Source organism: Apteryx rowi, unplaced genomic scaffold (genome assembly GCF_003343035.1).
Source record: "Apteryx rowi isolate R43461 unplaced genomic scaffold, aptRow1 scaffold_847, whole genome shotgun sequence".
NCBI classification, from domain to species: Eukaryota; Metazoa; Chordata; class Aves; order Apterygiformes; family Apterygidae; genus Apteryx; species Apteryx rowi.
This window is the reverse complement of record NW_020451146.1, coordinates 254,788-276,420: the sequence shown is the minus strand read 5'-3', so window position 1 is coordinate 276,420 and position 21,633 is coordinate 254,788. Positions and strand designations below refer to the sequence as shown.

General features: G+C 41.5%; 1 protein-coding gene across 1 annotated transcript; it reads left to right on the top strand.

The window, feature by feature from the left end:
- Nucleotides 1-1,254: 1,254 nt before the first annotated feature.
- Nucleotides 1,255-19,962, top strand: ZNF512 (zinc finger protein 512). Its single transcript, XM_026090064.1, is given in 15 exon segments — nt 1,255-1,273; nt 2,435-2,493; nt 3,774-3,982; nt 4,907-4,996; nt 7,225-7,308; nt 8,576-8,700; nt 9,080-9,166; nt 10,423-10,521; nt 12,070-12,237; nt 12,899-13,093; nt 13,791-13,892; nt 15,178-15,240; nt 15,734-15,832; nt 16,313-16,606; nt 16,608-19,962. Coding segments are annotated over 15 exon segments (1,707 nt in total). The 5' UTR covers nt 1,255-1,270; the 3' UTR covers nt 16,638-19,962.
- The last annotated feature ends 1,671 nt before the right edge of the window (nt 19,963-21,633 follow it).

Sequence of the window (21,633 nt, the reverse complement as noted above, 5' to 3'; positions counted from 1 at the left end):
GGGACGGCGGGCCGCGGCCCGGCACCGGGAGCAGGCCCTGCGCGAGGCAGGGTCCCCGTTTGTCACCGCCCGTCTCCGAACGGGCGGGCGGGCGGCTGAGGGGACCCACCCGGGGCTCCGGCGTGCCCGCAGAGCCGCCAGCCCCCGCGGAAGTGCCGGGTTTCCGTTTGAAAGCCGGGAGACCGGCCGATGCCGCGGCCCGAGAGCCGAGGAGCCGCGGGGTGGCCCGCGGGAGCAGCTCTGCCTAGCAGCCGCCAGCGGCTGCGGAGAGGGGCCCGGAGCGGGGTGCTGCTGCCTCCTGGCCCCGGCGAGGGCTGTTTTGTCTTAGAGAGTCTTTATTTCAGGAAACATTAGTTCCTGAAGCGTGAAGGTAGAAACGAAAATGTGGGCTTAGAGCAGGCAGTTCCCCCAAAGGTGCTCAGCCAGTCCTGCTTACCCTGGTCCCAGGGATTTAGCTGTTGGGGTAGGGACAGTCACAGCAGTGTGGAGTGCTTGGTGTCTCTGCCAACACCTCTTCTCCCTGGCTGTAGGTCTAATTCATTAGCAGTTGGCACGTCAGTCTCCAAACCTCCATCGGAGCTTCTGTCCTATGTTTAAACAGCATCTTTTCAGACTAGGGCTTATGCATGGTGGTGGAGCAGCCTGTCCCCAGCAAAAGGTCATGTTCCAGCCTCTGGAATGTCCTCCAAATCCCTGGGGAGGCAGGAATAGCACACCTGTGAAGGAAGGCTCTTCTTCATCCTTTCAGGCTGTAAGGTGCTACTTTTATTTGCCCTGTTATCCAGTCCTTGGCATTCCTGCGTACTTTTTGCCTTAGCGTTTTCTAATGACTTCTAATGACTTCTGTCAATTTATACATTGTATAAATGAAAACCACGCAAAACTTTAAACATCAGCTTCTCTAGATGTTTCCTTCATTTCTGCTTCTATCAGCTTCTCCAAAATAAGGCAAGACAGATCGGTTGTACTCTCTTCCTTTTTGTTGCAGGTCCTTAACTGTCCCTTAAATTCTTTGTGCTAATTCTCAAGTTTTGTACAAAATCTTTCAGTGCTAAAAAAATCTTAAAATGTGTCATGTTCATCTATAGTCCAGGTTCTTCCAGTGGGGAATTAGGCCAGCCAATAACAGCAGGCTATGCATGTTCTTTTTTTTTTTTTTTTTTTTCTCATTACAACATCACAGGCCTAATCTTTTCCAGCTTCTCATCACACTGCAGTTCCTCCAGGTTTCTGATGTAGGAGTTCCTAGACACTGCTGTTAGTACTACTCATGGTGTGTAAGCCATGTCAAAGTAATACAAACTTTCAATTCACTTTTCTTCCAAAGAAAACAAGAAGTATTGGTCAAGCCGTTGTTAACTTCTCTCCAGCTAATTTCTCAGCATCTCCTTCTGACAAGTTATTGCATTTTTATGACTTCCTCATGTTCTGTCACATCCCTGTTTACTGTTTTCCCCAGATAATTTATAATATTTATTTCTAATAACTAAAACACTTTATAGCATGGGTCCAATTGACACGTGTGTTACATTTTTCTATAAAGAAGATAGGTCATTTATGCATATTCCTTATTTKCAGTCCCTTAGGCAATTCTTATATGTGACAGAATTTTATATCTGTTTCTAGCTCACAGTCTTTGTATGTCATACTTTTACTGTGCATTAATTTTGTTTTCTAGTCAGTATAACCAAAATCTGTGTCTTGGGTTTCCCAATGAAGCATGAGATTGAATCACTTAGTATTTGGAAGAAGGTGATAAATGATTCTCCTCGTGCCAGGAAGAATGTACAACAAATAGGTCCTTTATATTGATTTAGGATTGTGAATAGTGTCTGTTACATTATGTGTCCTAATAAGAACATAAGAAGTAGAGAGTAATAAATGACAAAAATCCTTTATTAAATAAGAAGAAAGATTTTGAGACGTGGATAAAGTAAACATCCAGGCAGCTGATGGAGTATGACAATGTAATTGAGATAAAACATGAAAAGAAAACTTAGAAGAGGCTAGAGGCAACATTCTTGACATGGAAAAAGCAAGACTGATTTCATTAAGGAAGAAAGAAGTACTGTGGAAAAACAAGTAGGTTAGGATCTCAAATACTTTTCATCATGTGATAAAGTCTAGGCAGAAAGCAGGTACCACTGAGTAAGTTGGAGACAAAGCATCCTCCATCATACTTTGGTGCAAGGGGAGAGATTGAATTTCATACGGAGAGAGGATTGGGGAGGGCCTTGTCCCTATTTTGATTCTTGTTCTAATTCAACTAAGAGTTGAAAGGGGTAAACACTTCCTTGTTGCAGAAGACAGTGGTTTGCCTTTCAAAGTAATAGTACACATCCTCAAAGTGCAGTTTATTGTGTTGAACTGAAAAAAGAAACATGCAAGAAGAAAAAAAATTATACTGCTAATCTGGATTGTTCTACTTTGTTAGGATACCAGGCCTGAACATCACAGACAACAGAAGGTCAAGAGATCTCTGGGAAACAAAAAGTATGTGAATGTTTCTTGTCAAGTTTGACTGAGGGCAAGGAAAAAGCTGAGAGATTCCTATTGGAAAGCTGTGTCTGACCTTTTAAATAATAGCCTCAGCATTAAGAGCTTCAACCATTTTGATTTGTTTGAGAATCTCAGTTGAGTTCGCTTATTGGCCCATTAGAAAAGCACTTTTCTGACAGTTCAATTGGTATAAGCTTTCATTTTTGTTTTTTAAAAGGATTTTAACACTGGGAAGATAGAAATTATAGCTTGAAGAACTAAATGATGTTCCCAAATCCATGCGTTTTGAGCATGAGAAATCCTAACTGAAAGGCTTTAATTTGAGAATTCCTCTCAACAGCCTTCTACACTCCTCAAAAATAGTGCATGCTATCCCCCTGGTACAGTCTGTCCCTGACATTAACTTCTGTACCAAAATGAGCTCCACAGCTTCAGGCAGGGGAGAGTATTTCTGGGATGGCCATCACAGTCATCATTCAAGAGATCTACTTGTTTCCCTCTGTGTATTGTGGTAGCAACAGGCTATGTTGATAACTGTTTCTGTTTTCCTTCTGCTCCTCTTACATTAATGGTACTTGCTCAGAGAATATGTACTCGACATTTTTTACTGGCTTAATTGTTGCTGTCATGTATAGTAGTGTAAATGTCTGGGCATTTCAGGGCTGTGAGAAGTATTTGAGAAGAGTGAAGCAAAGTCTCATCTGATCTCTAGAGATAAAATCAGTGTTGCTGGCTTCAAATTCTAAGTTAGTCTTAATATAGTGTGATTCATAGGATATATCTTAAGGCTGTCTTTATTGTTGAAAGCCTTGCTGGTTAAAGTTCTTACTAGTGTTAAGTCTTTAATTGTGTAGTGTCAGCTCTCACTCTGGGAATACATACCGAAGGATATCTTGCCCTTTATGAGAAGGAAAAGATTGGAGGAAGAGTCCTTATATTCCACACTGACAGCTTAAGGATAAATGTTTATTTTTAAACTGAGATGAACTTGTGCCTGCTCCTTACTGTTGAAGGGTTGAGGTAGGATGAATTTTTTTTCTGCTGCTTTTGAGTAGCTCTCTAATGCCAATCTCTCAAAGATGCATTGAAAAATAATGTTCAGGATGTTTTACCTTGCTGGCACATCTCAGTTCACAAACCTCAGGAGATTCAATGAACTGTGAGATGAGTTTTTAAGAGTGCTTGGGAAGATGAAAGAGATGCTGTCTGTCGAGTCATTGTGGTTTTGTTTGTATGCATACATACATATATGATTTCAAGTTGATGTTTTCCAGATCTAAGCAATTTGAGGAGCTGGAAACTACTGTCCTAGGACTGAACAGTAACTATGATGAGACAGTCAGCAACGTTTCTTCTGCCTCATCGAAGAGTCGAGTGAACGGGAGTGCAGAGTCGAGAAGCAAGCGGACAATTCGCAGGCCTGCTTACTGGTTGGAAATGAGAGGAATGAAAAACAGTATTAACAAAACTTCAGGAAAAAAAGGTATTCATCGCTCTTGGCTCTGTGTAAAACTGTTTTTCTCTCCGATTTTTTTATGAGAGATTGGATGACTTTTGAAAGACTTGTTAAAGTTCAACCGCAAATTCCAAGCTTGGTAATGCTGTTTGTGTATTAGGAGAGAGAAACTTCTTCCACTGCAGAAACATAGGTAAAATTCTCTGCCTGGTGAGAGCAGGTCTGCATAACCTGCATAATGTTATGAGTGACCTGACTGTTAAAATTAATGATTTTGTGACTGAACTCAACTTTATCTATAGAAGAAGTATGTCTAAGGGTTTTGCCCACTGTTACAGGAAAATGCTTTGGCACCTTTAAGAACAGAACAAAGCAACACCAAAAATGTACAAAAGTGGACCATCCAGCAGTATTCTGCATTGTACACAGCTTTTCTAGCTGTTAAATTTTTTTGTGGATGTTTTTTAATTTTTTAATTTTCTCATGATTTTCTGATTTAGAGTGGTTTGGGGGGTCAAGATTGTCTCTTATGTTGCTGTAGTAAAGCAGGGATATTCGGATTTTCTGGTCTAGGAACTGTTTTCCAAACTTTTCATGTGGCTGAGAGCCAAAACATCAGTCTTTCCTATTGGTCTTTCTTCATCTCCTGTATCTGTATTCCCTCCTTGCTCTCTTACTGAGTATTACTGTTTTCCCAAACCATGCTACGGCACTGTTTCTTCCATGTCTTCTATGTTGGGACATTGCAGGCTATGGATTTTTTACTCTAAAGAACATGGAGTGCTTCAGAGTTACTGACTCAGAAGGTTGTGTCTGTCTCACTGGTGTCTAGATGACACACAAAAAGCAACTTTTTTCTTTGGAAGTATTGAATATGAAGAGAAACTGAGACAGCAGACAGACGCAAAGCTGTTGTCCAGACTAACTATTTCCATTCTTTCTTGTTAGCAGGAGAAGTACTATTGAAAGGCAAGAGGAAATCTGAGCAAGGGGAAGATGAAGATCTTAAAGATTCCCCCAAGAAGAAGCAAAAGATTTCTGGTAATACAAATAACCTGTAATTTCTAGTTATAAGCCTCCAGGTACTTTTGGCTCCCTTTCTGCCCAAATGCTATCCTCTGCTGTCCCCCCACCTCTATTTCTGATTCTGTGAATCTTGCTGTATGGTACTGCTGCCTAGCTTCTATTTTGCAGTGGGCGATGATTGTTCTAATTTTAGTCTCTTTTGAAGTCCAAGCCTGTTTTTCAGCAGAGGAAAAAAAGGGAGTGTAGGGGAAGTATAGGCTAGGCAGCTTCATTTCAGTTTCCCTCCAAATATTGGACCAAATAATCAGGCAAACTACTTGTAAGCATCTGGAGGTTAATGAGGAGATGATAATAACAAGTGGGTTTGTTAAGAACAAATCACACCCAACCACTCTAATTTCCTTTTACTGCAAAACTGGAGAGGGAGAAATGGTTGCTATCATAGGTCTTTCATTGGATAAATGTATTCAATCAGTGATTAGTTGCTAAAATAGAAAAAAATATAGAATGAAGTTCCATAGTCTGTCTTAGGTTCAAATCTAATCATTGTATTTGTCACCAGTCAAAAGGACAGAACAGGAAGTATGTAGACAGCACAAAGCTGAGAGAGATGGCGAGTGCATTGGAGAAAAGATAAACTTCAAAGTGGTCTTCGCATTACATAAACAGTCTAAAAGACAGGATGAAATATAGAGTGTAAAATGAAAGATGCTGTAGTTAGGAAGAAATATTTGCACAACTGAAAGACAAAGAACAACCTGCTAGGTATCAGTTCTTCAGAAAAGGATTAGGGACTTACGATCACAAGCTGAATAGGGGCAAACATTATCAAGCTTTTTTGAAAAAGGCAGACATTATATTGAGGCATTGGAAAAGGAATGTAGACTTCACGATGTGTGAAGTAATTCTGCTCTACTGTAGGACCTTGCTTGGAGTACTGTTTCCAGTACTGGACAGCGCTGTTCGGGAAATATGTGGACCAACTAAAGAGAATGCAGAGGAGAGCAAAAAGCATAACCCATGAGAAAAGACTGAAAGAGTTGGAGTTGTTTAGTCTAAAGAAAAAAAGACCCAATAGGGGAATGGGACTGTCCATTTTATTGTCAACAGGTTATTAGATTGGCTCAGCCGTACAGTGAACAGTGTGTTTGTTTCAGTGTGAAGAGTTCTCGTCCTCAGAGCGTTGTATGCCATACTGATTACAAAACACCTGGATGGGACTAATGCCTGCTGCTGATTTCTGGCTGTTGACTGAGTAGATGAGATAGCAGTCCATCTCTTTGAGTGTTAGGGGGTTGGAAGATTTTCCCCCCCAAAAAAGTCGTTGGGAGACACTGTAGCAGAGGCCTACTTAGGAAACTGTTATTGTGAATTACTGGGAAAGGTAGGGCAAGAATTCATGGCATCCTAGCTCCTAGCCTATCTGAAGCCAATTTTCAGTGACATCAGGGCAAAATCTGTTTGGCAAGTGTCACTTGTGGTATTCTGATGCCATGCCTTGTGCAGCTTCATTAAAGGAAGTGGAATAAGATCTTGGAATAAGGAGTTAGAATTCTCACAGAATTAAAAACAAGTATTTAGCATTTTGGTGTGTTTTTTTGTAATTAATGGAACTTAATTTTATCATCTTTTAATTTTTTTTCCCATGTCTTATACTTTGGGCAAATCTGGATGGATTTTTATGGAAAAAAAGATATACCTTGGATCCTAAAATTGCCTTCCATCCAGGTTTGAACTTGTTACTGTATATCAGTTCTAGAAAAAATGAATTACAACTGAAATTAAGACATTCTATGGGAATATATTAAGTAGCCTTCATTCTGGGCTTTGCTGTGCCCTTGACTGAAGAAGTATTAAAAATGCCCCGTGACTTGTATAACTAAGTAATCTATGCTTATTGGGTCTGTCAGTTTGGAAATAATCTGCAGGGGAGAGTTTGTTGGAAACTGTGCAAGTTGTTGTGGATGAACACATGTATTTTACTAACAGCCAGGAGGTGTCAAACTAATTCTGACTGTAACCTTTTCTTAGTTAAATATAGCTATCAATTTTGAAAGAGAGGGGGGAATATAATTTTTAAATTACTAAAAAAAAGCATTGAACAATTCTGAGAAAGTGGCTCCTTGCTGACCCCTCCCCCCCCCCAAGACAGACTGAATAGCAGCCTCCTAGGCAAGCTCTTTGCTTTTGTAAAAGGCTCACAGAATTAAGTCTCATGGTCTTTCTTGTTTGTGTTATAGCAGGAAAAAAACAGCAAGCTGGAGCACAGCAAAAGTCCAAAACAAAAGGTCACTGTGTTCAGAAAGAACCACAAACTTATAGCACAGGTAAGAAGGAGCAGTTGTTCAGGATTGTTTATAAAGCAGGTAAGAGATAAATGCAATTCTAAGAGTTGAGTCTGAGCAATGGCTGTGTGTCTATGTTTCCATTTTGTTGTTCACTTTACTGTTGATAGGGAAGAGATGGGTGCTGTCCTTTGGGCGCTGTGTCAGTATTGCAGAACGATATTGGAGGGACTACATGCTGCCTAGTAGTATAGTTCCACATGGTTTTCCCCTAAAATCACTGCAGTAATGGGACTGTGAGGGGGCAATCACATTTGAACAGAGCAAAAGCCTATTAAAACAGTTTCAGTCTAAAGCTCTTAAAAATATATTTATACTTCTTTACTCAGCAGAATATGTTTCCAGAAAGAACTGTGTAGATGCTGCTGCCAAATCAAGTCTTCTGGTAACCTATTGGCCAGAGACTCAAGCAGTCCCTGCTAGGAAATGTAACATCAGCCTTGAATCTGCAAGTGGAATGACTTGATATGCATAGCTCACAGCACTCACTAACTACCCAAGCTTTCTCCCAAGCGCTGTTCAGTTCACTGACTTTTCTTCAACCGCCTGAGGAGGGACAACCCCTGCCTGTTATTACCTGGCAAGGAGAAAAGCCTTTAGATATTTTTATGATAAGAATTCAAGCAGCTGGCTGTTAAGCCACTTCTGAGRACCCATTTCAAGAATTTATAATCCTTGTGGCTAAAACCTCTGCTCAGCATTTCAAAAAGGGGCCAGGAACTGGAAACCATGCCTGACAGGGTACTTCTCCCTGGCTCTTGAGCGACTTGGCCTGATGGTACATTTCTGTTCACCTGCAGTGCCAAAACAACTGCTTAACATTAGTGAAGTTCTAAAGATTTGGTTAGTAGAACTGAATTGTAGACTTTGTCCTGAAACTGTTTGGTCGCATCTGTGACTACTTTCACAAAAAGCCTCTTTGCCAAAAGAAAAGTTTATCCTGCATGCTAAAGTTGTTGTGTAATGAAAATGAACAAAGGAAAAATCTCTACTGAATGTATGGAAGAGCTCTCCTCACAAGGGGATGATAGTAGTAAGAGGTTTTAATCAAATAGTTTCCCCAAAGGAGTGATGTAAGCCTTGTCACATGACACGTGTAAGCTGCAAACAGGATAAAATTGTTGAAATGTAACTGGACAGGAGTTTGGTAGCACATGACCAGTTTTCTTTTAGAATTCACTGGGCATATTGAAGAGGAAAAATAAGATTTTGTGTTTGCAGTTCTGTTCCAAATCTTCTGTTTTGACAGGTAGTATGGAAGAACAATGGTCTTTGGAAATTCGGGACAAAGGCCGAGTTACCTGTCCAACGTGCAGGGCTGTGGTGAGAAAGACTGTAGAAGGACTGAAGAAACATATGGCAAATTGCAGGCAGGTGAGAATAAGAAAGATGAGCACTTTTCTTTAATCTTTTCCAGCTTAGCGATAGAAAGGTCTGCACATTGTTTTGCATTGCAGTTAAAACCAGTTTCATCCTCATCATCTTTCTAAACAACAGCCCTTTATACCTCTTTAAGAGGCTGCAGTTGGTGTTTTTTGCTCAGGCCATTGCTGCAGGCTTTGGATAATGAACAAAGATGGAGGCATTTCCTTCTTCCCCTAAAGTTTTGGCTCCATAGAATCTGTTCTGTTCTTAACAGGCAGTTATCAGGCCCACATAAGATGTTCTGCTCTCCTGCTATGTTCCCCCAAAGAGTCTCTCAGTGCTTTGGTTGGTTTGCAGTTATGCACCCCATGTCCTTGTTTATTTGTAGGAAATGTTCACTTGTCATCACTGTGGGAAGCAGCTGAAGTCTTTGGGAGGGATGAAATACCATGTCATGGCAGACCATAACAATCAGGTAATACAACTACTGTGCATCTAGAAGTCTTACAGGCAAGCCAGTCTTTTATTCTTTCCCCGATGCACACAGAAACTGAGTATGGTGTGGTTTTTCAGATGTTGTGGCTGTTCAAGTCTTGTCTACCTATTATTTTTCCTGCAAGACTGGATACTTGGAAAAGTGGTAATATGTTATCCAAGATGATAGACATGCAACATCTTAGAGGGTCTGATTTTCTGTTTAGGCTGGTAATATGTAACACAAAAAAAGGCATAAAAAATCAGAAGAAATGATATTAGAGTGCACTTTTCAGTCCTTTGCCAGAAAGTAGAAGTTTTGCTACACCCAGAGCAGACCAGTTTTTAGTTCCTTACACTTCAAAAGTAAAAGAAGCAGAAGCATTAGTTTACTTCTCAGCTATTTATTGTAAAGATACAAAAGCTACAATCTACTTTTCCTCTTTGCTATTACTTCAAAGAAGATGGTGTCTCTCGTTCTAGTTATGAAGAATTAGGACTTTTGGAAAGGTCTTTCAGAAGTTAGAGTAAGATTTAGAAAATCCACTACTGTTATTTCTCATAGTGCCTAGTACTTGGTTTCAGAAGCTACAGCTGTACTAGCAAAAAAAAACAAACCAAACCAAAACAACAACAACAACAAAAACGGAAGCATGTTCTGGCCCTGAGGAATAGGTATGTAGTTCAATTCCAAATTTTATTAGTCAGTTTAGGTGCAATATTTAGTATAAGATCATATAGGAAATAATGTGCAATAACCATCAGAGATAGAGAAGATCTTGAACTGTAGTTTAGCATACATGAATAATTCTTACTGGCAGTAAGTCAGCTTAGCTTCTTAACTGTAGTTAGGCTAAGTGGAAATGATAGAACCAGTAAATGTTAAAAGATATGTCACGAAAATGAGTCAGCCCTTCTCACAGGCAGAAGTGGGGAAAAAGTCATTGTAGAAACATGCACCCAGCAGCTATAGTTTGGGACCATTTCTTATCAAGGCTTTGTTTGTAGATAGTTATATGAATGTTAAAACTACCATTTGTAGAGTGATTTTTGAGTAGTGTACTCCCTTTAAACACTAATTCAGTTATTCCGGTACGTAGCCAGTGATCATTGTATTACATACATTTCTGTAGTCAGAAGTGTCAGAGATTTAATTAATTTTAAACCTTTCATTCTGTGGTGTGTTGAATAGTGAGTTCACTATGAGAAGAAGCTAAACCTCCTTTGTTTCTGTTTCTTCTCTCTGCCTTGCTTTAGCCAGTTGTGAAGGAGGGAGGAGAACTAGATGAGCAGCGTGAGCGAGACCGCCTTCGGAAGGTTTTGAAGCGTATGGGAAAACTAAAGTGTACAAGGGAGGTAAGCTGTGGCACACACTGTGTGAGTATAAAGTGCTATAAGACTTCCTGTGGCTATGCTTTTGGGACTGGCAAAAGCTGGATTTGTTTCAAGACCGTAGCTATGCTTTCAAGACAAAGTAGTTCCTTGAGGGAATTCAGAGGGATGCTGCGTTACCAGGAAAGCAGCAGGAAGCCTGGATAATTTCCTCTAAGCAAGTGTGAAGCACTGTGCGTAGAAACTGAATTATTGAAGTGACTGAAACTTGGTTATAACCTCTTGACTAAGCAAAGTGGGAGTCTGGTGAACACTAGCTTGACTGGAAGTTTTAGGGCTTAACACATGACTTGATGAGTGACATTCTCTTGCCTATACTAGAAAGAAGATCAGCTTCTGTGACTGTCAGATCCCCCTTCTGACTCTAAAAGGGAGGATTCTAGGGTGATTAAAACAGAGTTTTAGGGTGATTAAAACAGAGTATTTCTTTTTGATTACAATTCTTTTTAAAAGGCTTATTTGGACTAGATATGTAAATGTAGATTGAGCAAGGATATGACTTTATAAATACATTCAATGGAAGATGTCAAGGAGGAAGAAGTTAAAGGATAACCATTGTACCTTGTGACAATATTATAAACTGTTAATGAATATATTTAGATTGTTAAATTAAAATAAACTCTTTAACCACCCCCGAGGAATGAAATTCTGAAATAGTCTTCCGAATAAGATATGGGGTGCCAAGCACTCTCCATTATTTTAAGGCGCAATGTCATGCATATATGAAAAATACTGTATAATTAATCAGAAGGTAGAAAATTCAGTTTGTGGTAAAATATCCTTGAGTATTTGTGCATTGGTGTCTTCAAGGGGGATGGGGAGGAGACTAGATTGTTGTTTGTGTGCATCAAATGTATTTTATTAATGTGTACTTCTGGACTTTTCTTAGTTGTTTGTGATGGCCAGTTGTTTTTATGCATAATTAACTGCAAGAGTTTGCCTTTGGTTTTTGAAAATACTAAGATTAGCCACAGCTAGAGAGAGGGATGGAGCGCAGAATATATGAGTACATCTAAGAATATAAAAAACTTGCTAATGCATACTTGATTTGTCCTGTTGCCAAGCCCAGGCTCAAATTCATCACTGGATTCAGGGCTAGGAAATTTTCTACTAAGTCTATGCAGGAAACCATTGGAGTTTTTGTTGTCCTCCTCTGTGGATTGAGACATGGACCATATCCTAGGAATATCTGAAGGTTTTATTTAACAATCTCTCTAATATTGCTGGGCTCGAGGACAGTTCAACCAGCCAACCAAGTATAAGAGCCTTTTTTTTGTGTTCCCCACTACCTACAAAGAAATTGTAAGAAATAATTTCTTCCAACTTCAGCCAAATCTTTCCCAAGTTATTTCTACCTGAACAGACAAACATAAAAGTTTTTTACCTGATTGTCTCTGATCTGGCAGAAAAAATGATAGTACTTTGGTCAGCAAATTGTTGATTCCATACACAGTGGTCTTGTAATCACTTGGAGAGCTTTTGCTCCAATGGATTTTTATTCTGCATTAACAGGGCTGCACAGGCAGCTTCACCAGCATAATGGGATACCTATATCACGTTAAAAAGTGTGGGAAGGCTGCTTCTGAGCTGGAGAAAATGGCCATGAAATGCCATCACTGTGGAAAAGCATACAAATCAAAGGCAGGACTTGTCTACCATCTCCGATCTAAGCATGGGCCGGTAAGTGTAAATTGCCATCATTACCAGGATGGTGTGATAGCGATTACTCCCTCATATACTTCAGACCATTCTGACTTGAGACCCACATAGGCTTCTGTCCTCTACTTGAGTGGGTGTTAAGAGAGAGCAAATCTCTGCATTTTCTGCCTCTCTGGAGTACTCTGTCCTTGTCCCTGTCCTTCTGACAGCAGCTGTTCCTGTTCTGTGATTAGGATGAAGTTTTTAACAGTAAATCACTGTGGTAGCAGTAAACCTTTCCCCAGCCTGACTTCTGCTCCATGGAAAAATGATGATACCACGTTTAACTTGTGAGAGCTTCCTATTACTCTTTCCTTTGCTCTTAAAAGACCCAACACTGGAGCAGAACAGGAAATACTATGCCTGTTTTCCATGAGGATTTTACAGAGATAGATGTGGTATCCTTTCAAGGCCAATGGCTTCATGAAGCTCTCTGATAAAACCTTACTGCTGTGTCCCTGAACAGATTTTGATAGGATACACTGTCTTGCTGGTAGGATACACTTCTGTCTCATGTCAGTGACAGTGAACCACAGCTGGAGCAGTATTTCTGGCAGGCATTTGAATGAGTATTCACAGTATTTAGAGTAGCTGAAGTAGGAACTAGTGAGGGGGGCTCACCTTTTTTGGCTTTTCCTTGCAGGTTGCTTTCTTCCATGAAGAGAGAAGAACAGAGAGCTTGAAAGAAATAAAACGGGAGCCAAATAACACAGGCAGAGTTCAGAGGAGATCTGCAAAGGTGGCAATCTACTATCTCCATGAGTTAGCTGGAGAAGAGCTGGCCAAAGAATGGCCCAAGAGGAAAGTGCTGCAGGACTTGATTCCAGATGATCGAAAGGTGCAAGGCCTTAAGAATGCTATGTAAAGTTTGAGTCTTCTGCACAGCAGAAGAGTCTTGCACTGGCATCTGTCCAGTTTTACCAGTGTGTAATGGCCCATGGAAAGCAATATGGAAGAAGTAATGTCTTGCGGAGGGCATCAGATTTTGCTCTCTCTGTCATCTTAGACTATAGTATTGCTAAAGTAGCAATTGCCATGGTTATCAGTATTTTAGCAAGGTAGGCTATAAAGACTTTAAAGTACAATTGCTGTAGTAGCAATATTTTTCAGTGGGCACAAGCAGTGAAGGCAGTTATAGGCCGTATGTTGCTCAAAAGTCATAGGCTGAGGTCACTGCCACGAAGCAGTAGTATTTCCTAGTTTTTTCAAGCTTCAGACAGTGTTCAGGAGCATCTAATAGGCGGTAAAGGAAACCCAGAAGGAAAGGATGATTTATGACTTTGATGGGATGAATACGTTTGGAGGAATTGTAGTCCAAGTTGTGGGAGGTTTTGGATTCTGGGACTGTAGGGAATTTCCAAATTCAGTCATGTTTGTAGAGAGTCAATGAGACAGGCGAAGGTTAGTTATTGAGAGTTTGGCTGTTAGGGTAGGAGGAGAAATAGCACTTCTGTCTCACAGCCTGAGAGAGAGATACGTACTTGACACTATGAGTAGCATTTCTTCTACCTTTTGATTCCATCTCTTTGTCTCAGCTGAAATATACTCGTCCTGGACTGCCTACATTTAGTCAAGATGTGCTGTGCAAATGGAAAACAGAGATAAAGATGTACCGAAGAGTTCACTGCCCAAACCAGGTAACCCTTAAGTCTTTCTGAAGCCTCAAAGGGGACAGATTTCAGGCCTGTATGAGCCAACAACTTTCCACAGCCTTGAAACTGCAGTTTGTCTCTCTGTCTGCAGGAGAGAAATTCTGCTCCATCTCAGTATAGTCAGTTAGTATAACCAAGACTCCATTTGGACTGCTGCCCTAGGGTTGATCCCTCTGGGGAGGTGTCTGCCCATTTCAGAGCTAGCAACTTGGTGTCAGATTGATAAAGCTTCACATCCAGCTAGGAGCTGGTGTGAGTGAAGTTTTGACTCAGCAGTGAAAAAATGACAGGCCTCTGCAGTAGAGTCTAGCAGGTGCACTAAATCTAATTATAGAGGAAGGGAGGAAGAGGGGGAAATCTGAGGGCCAAGGGACTGTTTTATCTGGCACAGCACTTAAGTCTTATTTTGACGGCTGAAAATGGGCCCCAAAACAGATTCATGCATGACACTGTGTTGTCCTGATCTAGGGATGCTCATGCATGTGTATGTAGTTTCTTACAATCCCACACTGCTGTAACAAGTCAGATCCATTGAGAAGAACTGGCCCCTTTGGTGGAAACTATTGGTACCTCCCTGCTGGAGTGCAAGCACCCGCTTCCTTCACTCTTTGGCCATTAGACTGACTTACACTGCTGGAGGCCTAAGGGTCAGTAGTGGCTTTTGTCTGGGCTTGGTGCAGAGGCAAGACTTTTTTTTTTTTCCCCCCCTCTGGTACTCTGTCACCAGTTTTCAGGGTTGTGTTATTTCCAGCTGTGTTATCTAGTATCCCAAGATTGATGCTTAAAGCTCCACGTGGGGTGGGCCCTTAAAGCTTCCCTTTTTGCAGAATTTAACAGGGACCATTGATGTCAGATGCAGTACTTCACTCTGTGCCACTAGATGCACGAGCAGAGCAAGAGAGGTTGTAGTGTCTTGTACTTGCCACTGTGCTTTGTTCTGAATGAATCTGTTTGCTGCCCTTTAGGCAAAATGCAAACTCTATCATATTACTCAGGCTTTTAATAGATTGTGAGTGTATCTGCGTGACAGGGATCTCTTTATTATGTCTACACATGTGCCCAGAAACTGGAAATATTTAATTTACTGAAATCTTAACTGCCTTGTAAAGGTCTTTTTACTACAAGCCTTTTGGCTTTGTAGGACTTGGCATCTCACTTCCTCTACCTCTCTTATGTCTTTGGGAAGAGTGTCGCAGAGAACAAGACTTTCTTGTGCAGGAAGAGATTCCTTACCAGAGTTTTGCTGACACACATTTTTCTCCTGTTTCAGGGTTGTGAATCTGTATACGGCAGTGTCTCAGGACTCAAATCTCACCTCGGCACGTGCACCTTGGTTGGTAGCATTTTTGTACTCACTCTCTTTTATACCTATAGACTGGCTGCCCTGTCCCTTAGATATCTCCTTTTAAGCTGTTGTCCTGCCATCTCCTAGTCTGAGTTCTTTGCAGTTTGTGTGCTTCCCAATGTGCTAATGGGGCTGCTACTGCAAGCACTGTTTGAGGCAAGGAGGGAACATCTTCATGTCATATATTTTATTAAAGTTGCAGTCCTATCTGTAGATTCACAGCTACAAGAGCACTTTTTCCAGGTACAGTCCTAGAGACCTTGCAACATCTTGCAGGGTAATCCTATCCTTTGTGGGCATAATTTGTTGTTAATGTCAGTGTTTCTGTTGCTACAGCATTCAGTCTGGAATGAATAAGACATTCTGCTTCTCAGTGGTGGGTTATATCTGTCCAAGATTCAAGTATAATATATAGGTGCATCAGCCTTCTAGGCAGTAATAGGTGATTTTTTTTCTTTTTTTCGTTTTGTTTTTGTGCCAGGGAGACTTTGTGGCTGGTAAATACAAGTGTCTCCTTTGTGAAAAGGAATTTGTTTCAGAGAGTGGGGTCAAATATCACATCAACTCTGTGCATGCTGAGGTAAGGCAGGCAGAATGGAAGTCCCCAAACCCCAAACTGTTGGAGATGGGGAGGGTGTTTTGGGAAGGAAATGCTGGATGCTTGCCTTGTTGTATTCTTTCCTTGCTCACTGTTGGAAAGAGGGTCCTGGGCTAGACTGGCCTTTGATCTGCTTAAATAGAGCTGTTCTTACGCATTTGTTTGGGGAGCAAGTGCTGTACCGTGTCACATGTCTTGTCCCGAGCTGCTGCTCTTCAGTTCAGCTCTTCAGCATTCCGCTTGCCGTTAGCCAGCCAATTGCTAAATCAAATCTGACTCCTCTGGGGCAGAGTGACACCTGATATTTGACTTTTAAGAACGGAGCTTTGTTAGTTTGCTGCTTTTCCAGATCTAATATTTCAACAAACTCTTGTCCCAYGGGCAGCTCTAATATGAGCCCTGAGAGACTTGGTATGGTATTTCCACTGTCAGTACCAACTTGTTGCCTTCTAAACCCTTCAGGACTGGTTTGATGTGAACACAACTACCACCAAAAGCTTTGAGAAGCTAATGAAAATCCGCCAAAGAGAAGAAGAGCAGAGGAAACAACGGAAGAAACGTCCTTTGACCCGGGGTAGAAAGAAGAGAACTGGGTCCCTGTCTGCCAAGAAACTCCCTGGTGCTGGAGTTGAAAGAATGAGGAGGAGTAAGAGGAGTCGCCCACAGCGGGTGGACGAGAGTGAGGGTAGCGAAGAGGGAGAGCCCCAAGTTGCACAGAGAGCAGAATTTCCAAAAACCTGCCGCAAACGAGGCCGGAAGTAAATCCCTGGAGGAAAAGAAGAAGTAATCCCAAAGCTTTTCAGTTACAAGCCCCACTTCTATCAGACTCGCAACCCACAGTGCTAACATAAGCAACTGAATGTCTTTGGGACTGTGATTCCACTCATAACTTCTGTGACCTTGATTTTTGGAACTGTTGCGTCTGGTCGGTTGGGAGAGACTGCGAACCAAAGCTGTGGTACAGAGACTGCCTCTCCTGGTGTAGTTCCCTTGGACAGTGGCACTAGCAGTGTATGTAGCCAGTGTAGCTCACGCCCTAGTTACAGTCTCAGTTTGGGTCACATTAGTTGCTTGTTTAGTGATTTCCAGTGTAGCAGCTGTCTCTGTTTTGTCATCTTCCTCTGATGGGTGAGAGCAGGGTTCTTGTGACAGTTCTCTGTATAAGAGGCTGACTAGCACTGTGTTTAGGTCTCTTTGAGGGAGGAATCCTCTTTCTTGCACAATATGCTCACAAACTGAGCAGCACTGTGCAGAATGCAAAGGCTTTAGCTTGCCCTGTAGCTCAGTCCTGTCTGTTGTTGGCAAGGCTGCCATAGAAGAGCGTATACCTTCTTGGCATGTGCTCCAGAATGTTACACAGGACACTGCCTGTACTTCATACTCGGGTGTCCAGGCTCAGCACCAGCCAGTAGGATATGATATCTGGTCTTCTCGGGAGTGATGGGACATCATTATTACCCTTGTCAGAAACTTGATGTTCCCCCAGCATCTGTCTTCTGTAGCACTTGGCATTGAATGTATGTAGAGGGTCTTCCAGTCCCATGGGGAATAAGGACTATCCAGCCTTTTGTTAGAGGTTCACTGGCCTTTCAGAGACCCCCAGGAACTAATGTATTAAGATGGCCTGTATTGGTCTTCTGAAGACAGCTTGTGCTGTTTCAGACTCACCTGGGAAACTGTATCTAGGAAAGTCACCGGTGCTGAAATTCACAGGGAAGCCCATGCAGTGCCTGGTGGACAGACAGATTTATTTGTATGTGTTTTTACCAGCATAATCACATTGGCCTTGACAGTGGAAGTGCTGTACAGCCAAAGTGTTCTCAAGAGCTGCTGCTTCTATACAAAAAAGGCAAAGCGAACTCCAGCTGACCATTGTCTGTATCTCATGTGGATTAACACCTGTATGACAATGAGACAGCCTGTGGTGCTCCATTGTGATTTAAATGCAGTTGCCTGTTGGGACCGGTCATCACCATGGTTGCAGTGCTATGCTAACAGAASAAATATCTGGATTCCATGCAGGTTATATAAGGCTTGCAGCAAGAGGGGCAAGATCAGAATAAGACAAAATAAAGCGTCAGCAGTGTGAGAATGTGGTTTCTTGTCCATTCGGTATGTGGTGTTCCTGGCACCAACTGTACTTGCACAGCACACCCCAGCCTGCCCACTAGACTGCTGTGTGTGCTCGCTGGTGCTGTTCAGATCTCTTACCCCATTTCTCCTCACACAGCTGTACTTTGACAATGCATGTTTACTACCTTCCTGCCCAACAGATGGGCAACAACATAAACCCAAGTATTAAAGAAGGTTTTTCTTTGTGGATTTCAGTCAAGAGTCCTGTTTACTGTCACTTATGAGTTACTAATCAGCACTGTTTTCTAGGCTGGCTAGTTCGTCGTTACTGTCTGGATTTTGTGGAGTTATATCAACAATGTAGTCTCACATGTAATGTGATACAGGAAGAAAATCATTTTCCAACAGTTCATCCATCATCCATCCATACTTGCCTCTATCAGTGTTATGGCAGGTCATTTGCTGGAGTGACTTGAGCTGGTGAGTGTTGGTGGCACTGCTGCACAAATAGGAGATGCTGGGCAATGCAGGCCTATAAGCAGAGAGATGACAAATCCTGCACCAGCACAATCCACTGTTTCTGAGGAGTGTGGTCTATTCAGGAGCACTTGCTTCCTACTGTGCTGAGTCTCCTTCCTTGGAGGTATTTAAAAGTCATCTGGAAATGGTCCTGGGCAGTGTGTTCTAGGTGACCCTGCTTAAGCAGGGGGGTTGGACTAGATGACCTCCAGAGGTCCCTTCCAGCCTCAACCATTCTGTGATTCTGTGAAAGTGTTTGTACTGGGGGACAGAGAACGTTATGTGTACTCAGTGCTGTAAATACAGCTATAACAACAGCTAATTGAACCACAACCTAACATGCTCAGTTATATTTACTCTTCAAGCACCCATGAGTCTACTGTTTGCTCCTTCTGTTAGCAGTTCAGTGTGTAGGTGTAGCCTGGCTTTTTGCAAATCAAGGTCAAAAATCCTACCCCAGCAAATTTGGCATTGCTCTTATAACTTCTGTTCAAGCAAGTACATATTTAAAAAAGATCCAGTTTGGATGTGGAAAAAATAAGAGAAACCAGCTAGTCACTAGCTAGTTATTCCACTGATTAATTACCCTAAAAAATATGTGCCTTATTTCTCATTGGAATTATTTTTAATTTCAGCCTCTGCATCTGATACTGCTCAATCGTGGTAACTCAAATAGCCATATTTTATCAGAAATTTCTTCCAGCATATTTGTAGACATAACTAACTACACACATAATTTGCTATATAAGCTAAAGAGATTTACTAGTCTTAAGTCCAAATAATTTTCTCTTTTTTTTTTTTTTTTTTTTTGGTTCTTTGCTGACATTTTATATATTCAGTAGTGGTTTTTGGCTTTTTCAGTCCAGAGACAGCTGGACTGGACTGGTCTGTTTTATGTAGAATACAATGATAACATCTCTGTGCTCTTAGCTACTATTTCTTTTCCTATTCAACTACTGCATTACAATGTTTACATCCAGTTAGCAATCTACTCTCTTAAGCACTCTAATTTGAATTCATCTCAAATTGGATTTGAGGGCCTACTTTCTTTCTTTCTGGAAATACAATTTAACAGGGTTTAAGTCCAGACAGCAACATGATGAACTAAAAAATTATTTCACTGAATTATTCCAGCATAGACCTCAATAACTTTTTTTTTGGTTGAGCAATTGTTTCATAAAACTTTGTTGTATAGTTAATTTCTTCATTGCTTCCATTTGTCATCATCTTTTTTAATCTGCAGATTTTCTTGGCAATTGCTTTGTACTTTCATCAGCATTATCGATAAAGATACCACATAGCTGCAGACTCTGGGGTTCTCTAAGACAAATCCTATTTACAATTATTTCTTTGTAAGCAGTTAGTAACCAACATTTAGTATGTGCCCCATTGATCTTTGTATAGCACTGAAACGCATGTGGAGCCAAGAACAATGCCTTACAGAAATTTACCATGTCAATAGCTAGTTTTACCAACCCAGACTTGTAATTTAATTAAAAAATAATGTTTACAAAAATTAATTTCTGTGAAACCACGTTGACTGGTTTTACTTACAATGTCCTTTAACGTCAACTCTTCTGTTGTTTTGCCTGGGATGGATTTCAGACTGATTAGCTGTACTTGCACTGACCACTCAGTTTGCCCTTTTTGAATCCAGTCCACACTTCCTGAGCTTACCTATGAGGATGTTATGGGAGAGAGTGTCAAAAGCATTGCTGAAGTCAAGGTAGACAACAGCCACTGCTCTCCCCTCATCTACCCAGGCAGGGTGAGCCTGGGGCTGTGGGACAGGGCAAGGGCCGGCCAGCCGCAGGGACGGCACTGCCTCTCCCAGCCCCAGCCCCAGCTGCCCTCTTGGAGCACCAACAACACTGCTTCAGACAGGTTAAACATCACCGGCGAATGGCAGGATCCTCATCGGGACTGCTGCTGCAGACGCAGCCGTTGGGTACCTGTGGGAGGCCATCCCCACCATGCCGAATACCTGCAGAGCAGTCCTTCCCCACCAGCGTTTGCTGCCGAACAACTCTTCCCAGAGGCATCCCGCTGCACCCCATGGGCCCGCAAACCAAGGCTTAAACTCTCTTCTGCCATCCGTAGCCACAGAGGGTGTCCTTCCRTATCTAACGCTTCAGCCTTCAAGGTTATGTAGTTCTTCTTGTGCAGTATCCCAGCCCTCCCTGATTTTGGTGAATCTCCTAAATTCGGGCCACTGGCCAGCTTCATCAGTTCACTGTTTGCTTTGTGTGAAAATTCATTACAAAAATATTCATCTGAGACAAAGCCCCTGATGTGGCCTACCCAGACCAACACAGCCGTTTCCAGCAATGCAGGCTGCCAACTGTCCTTACACCAGTGCTTTATCATAATGGCCATTCCTGTCCTGAATCCTATCATCTCCGTTACACTGTTTAGAAAAACATAACTGAAGTCCAGGTAGGTGAGATTTAATGAACTTACTTCACTTTGAAAAAAAGAGAGCTAGGATGTTAGTCTGGCATAATCAGTCTTTGAAAAAAACACATTGGCATTTTTTGAACTTGTGTTCACATTTCCTTCAAAATTATTCTAAAGTCTCTCATGCTATTGAAGCAAAATTTTCAGGATATACATTTTCTAGATGTTTTTTCCTTTTCTGATTATAGCATCCCATTCTAGTCTCCAAACATAAAATTGCAATGACAGACCAAATTATGCTCACACAGTTATAAGCTCTGCACTACTGCCTGCTCTGGTCAGAGGAAAGTGGGCCATGTTGGTCTGAGGAAACTTCTATCTTTGAACCTAGTTAGCAACAACAAAAAAAAACAAACCCTCTGTGTGACTTCTCTAGCTGAATGGAAAAATTCACCTCAGTTTCTGGAGTCTCCAAACTTGCCTTGTGTTGAAGACACCACCATGAATTAGTCTGCAACACTAATTTAGTTAGCTTCTTTGAGCTAGGAGAAAGCAGAATGCTTACTGGTTCTCAGGTTTGTTTGAGACTGCTTTGAAAAAAGCAAGCTTTAGGAAGAACTAAAAGGTTTGTTCTAACAATGAAAAAGGGGCAAATTTTTGAGATCACGACTGTAAAGAGATACATAAGCAAGGCATAAAAATAAATGCACTCATAATGAAGATACAGTAGAGCAGTCTCTGTCTTTAGCTGTTATTTAAGTACCACATGTGGATCTCAGCAGTAGACACGAGCA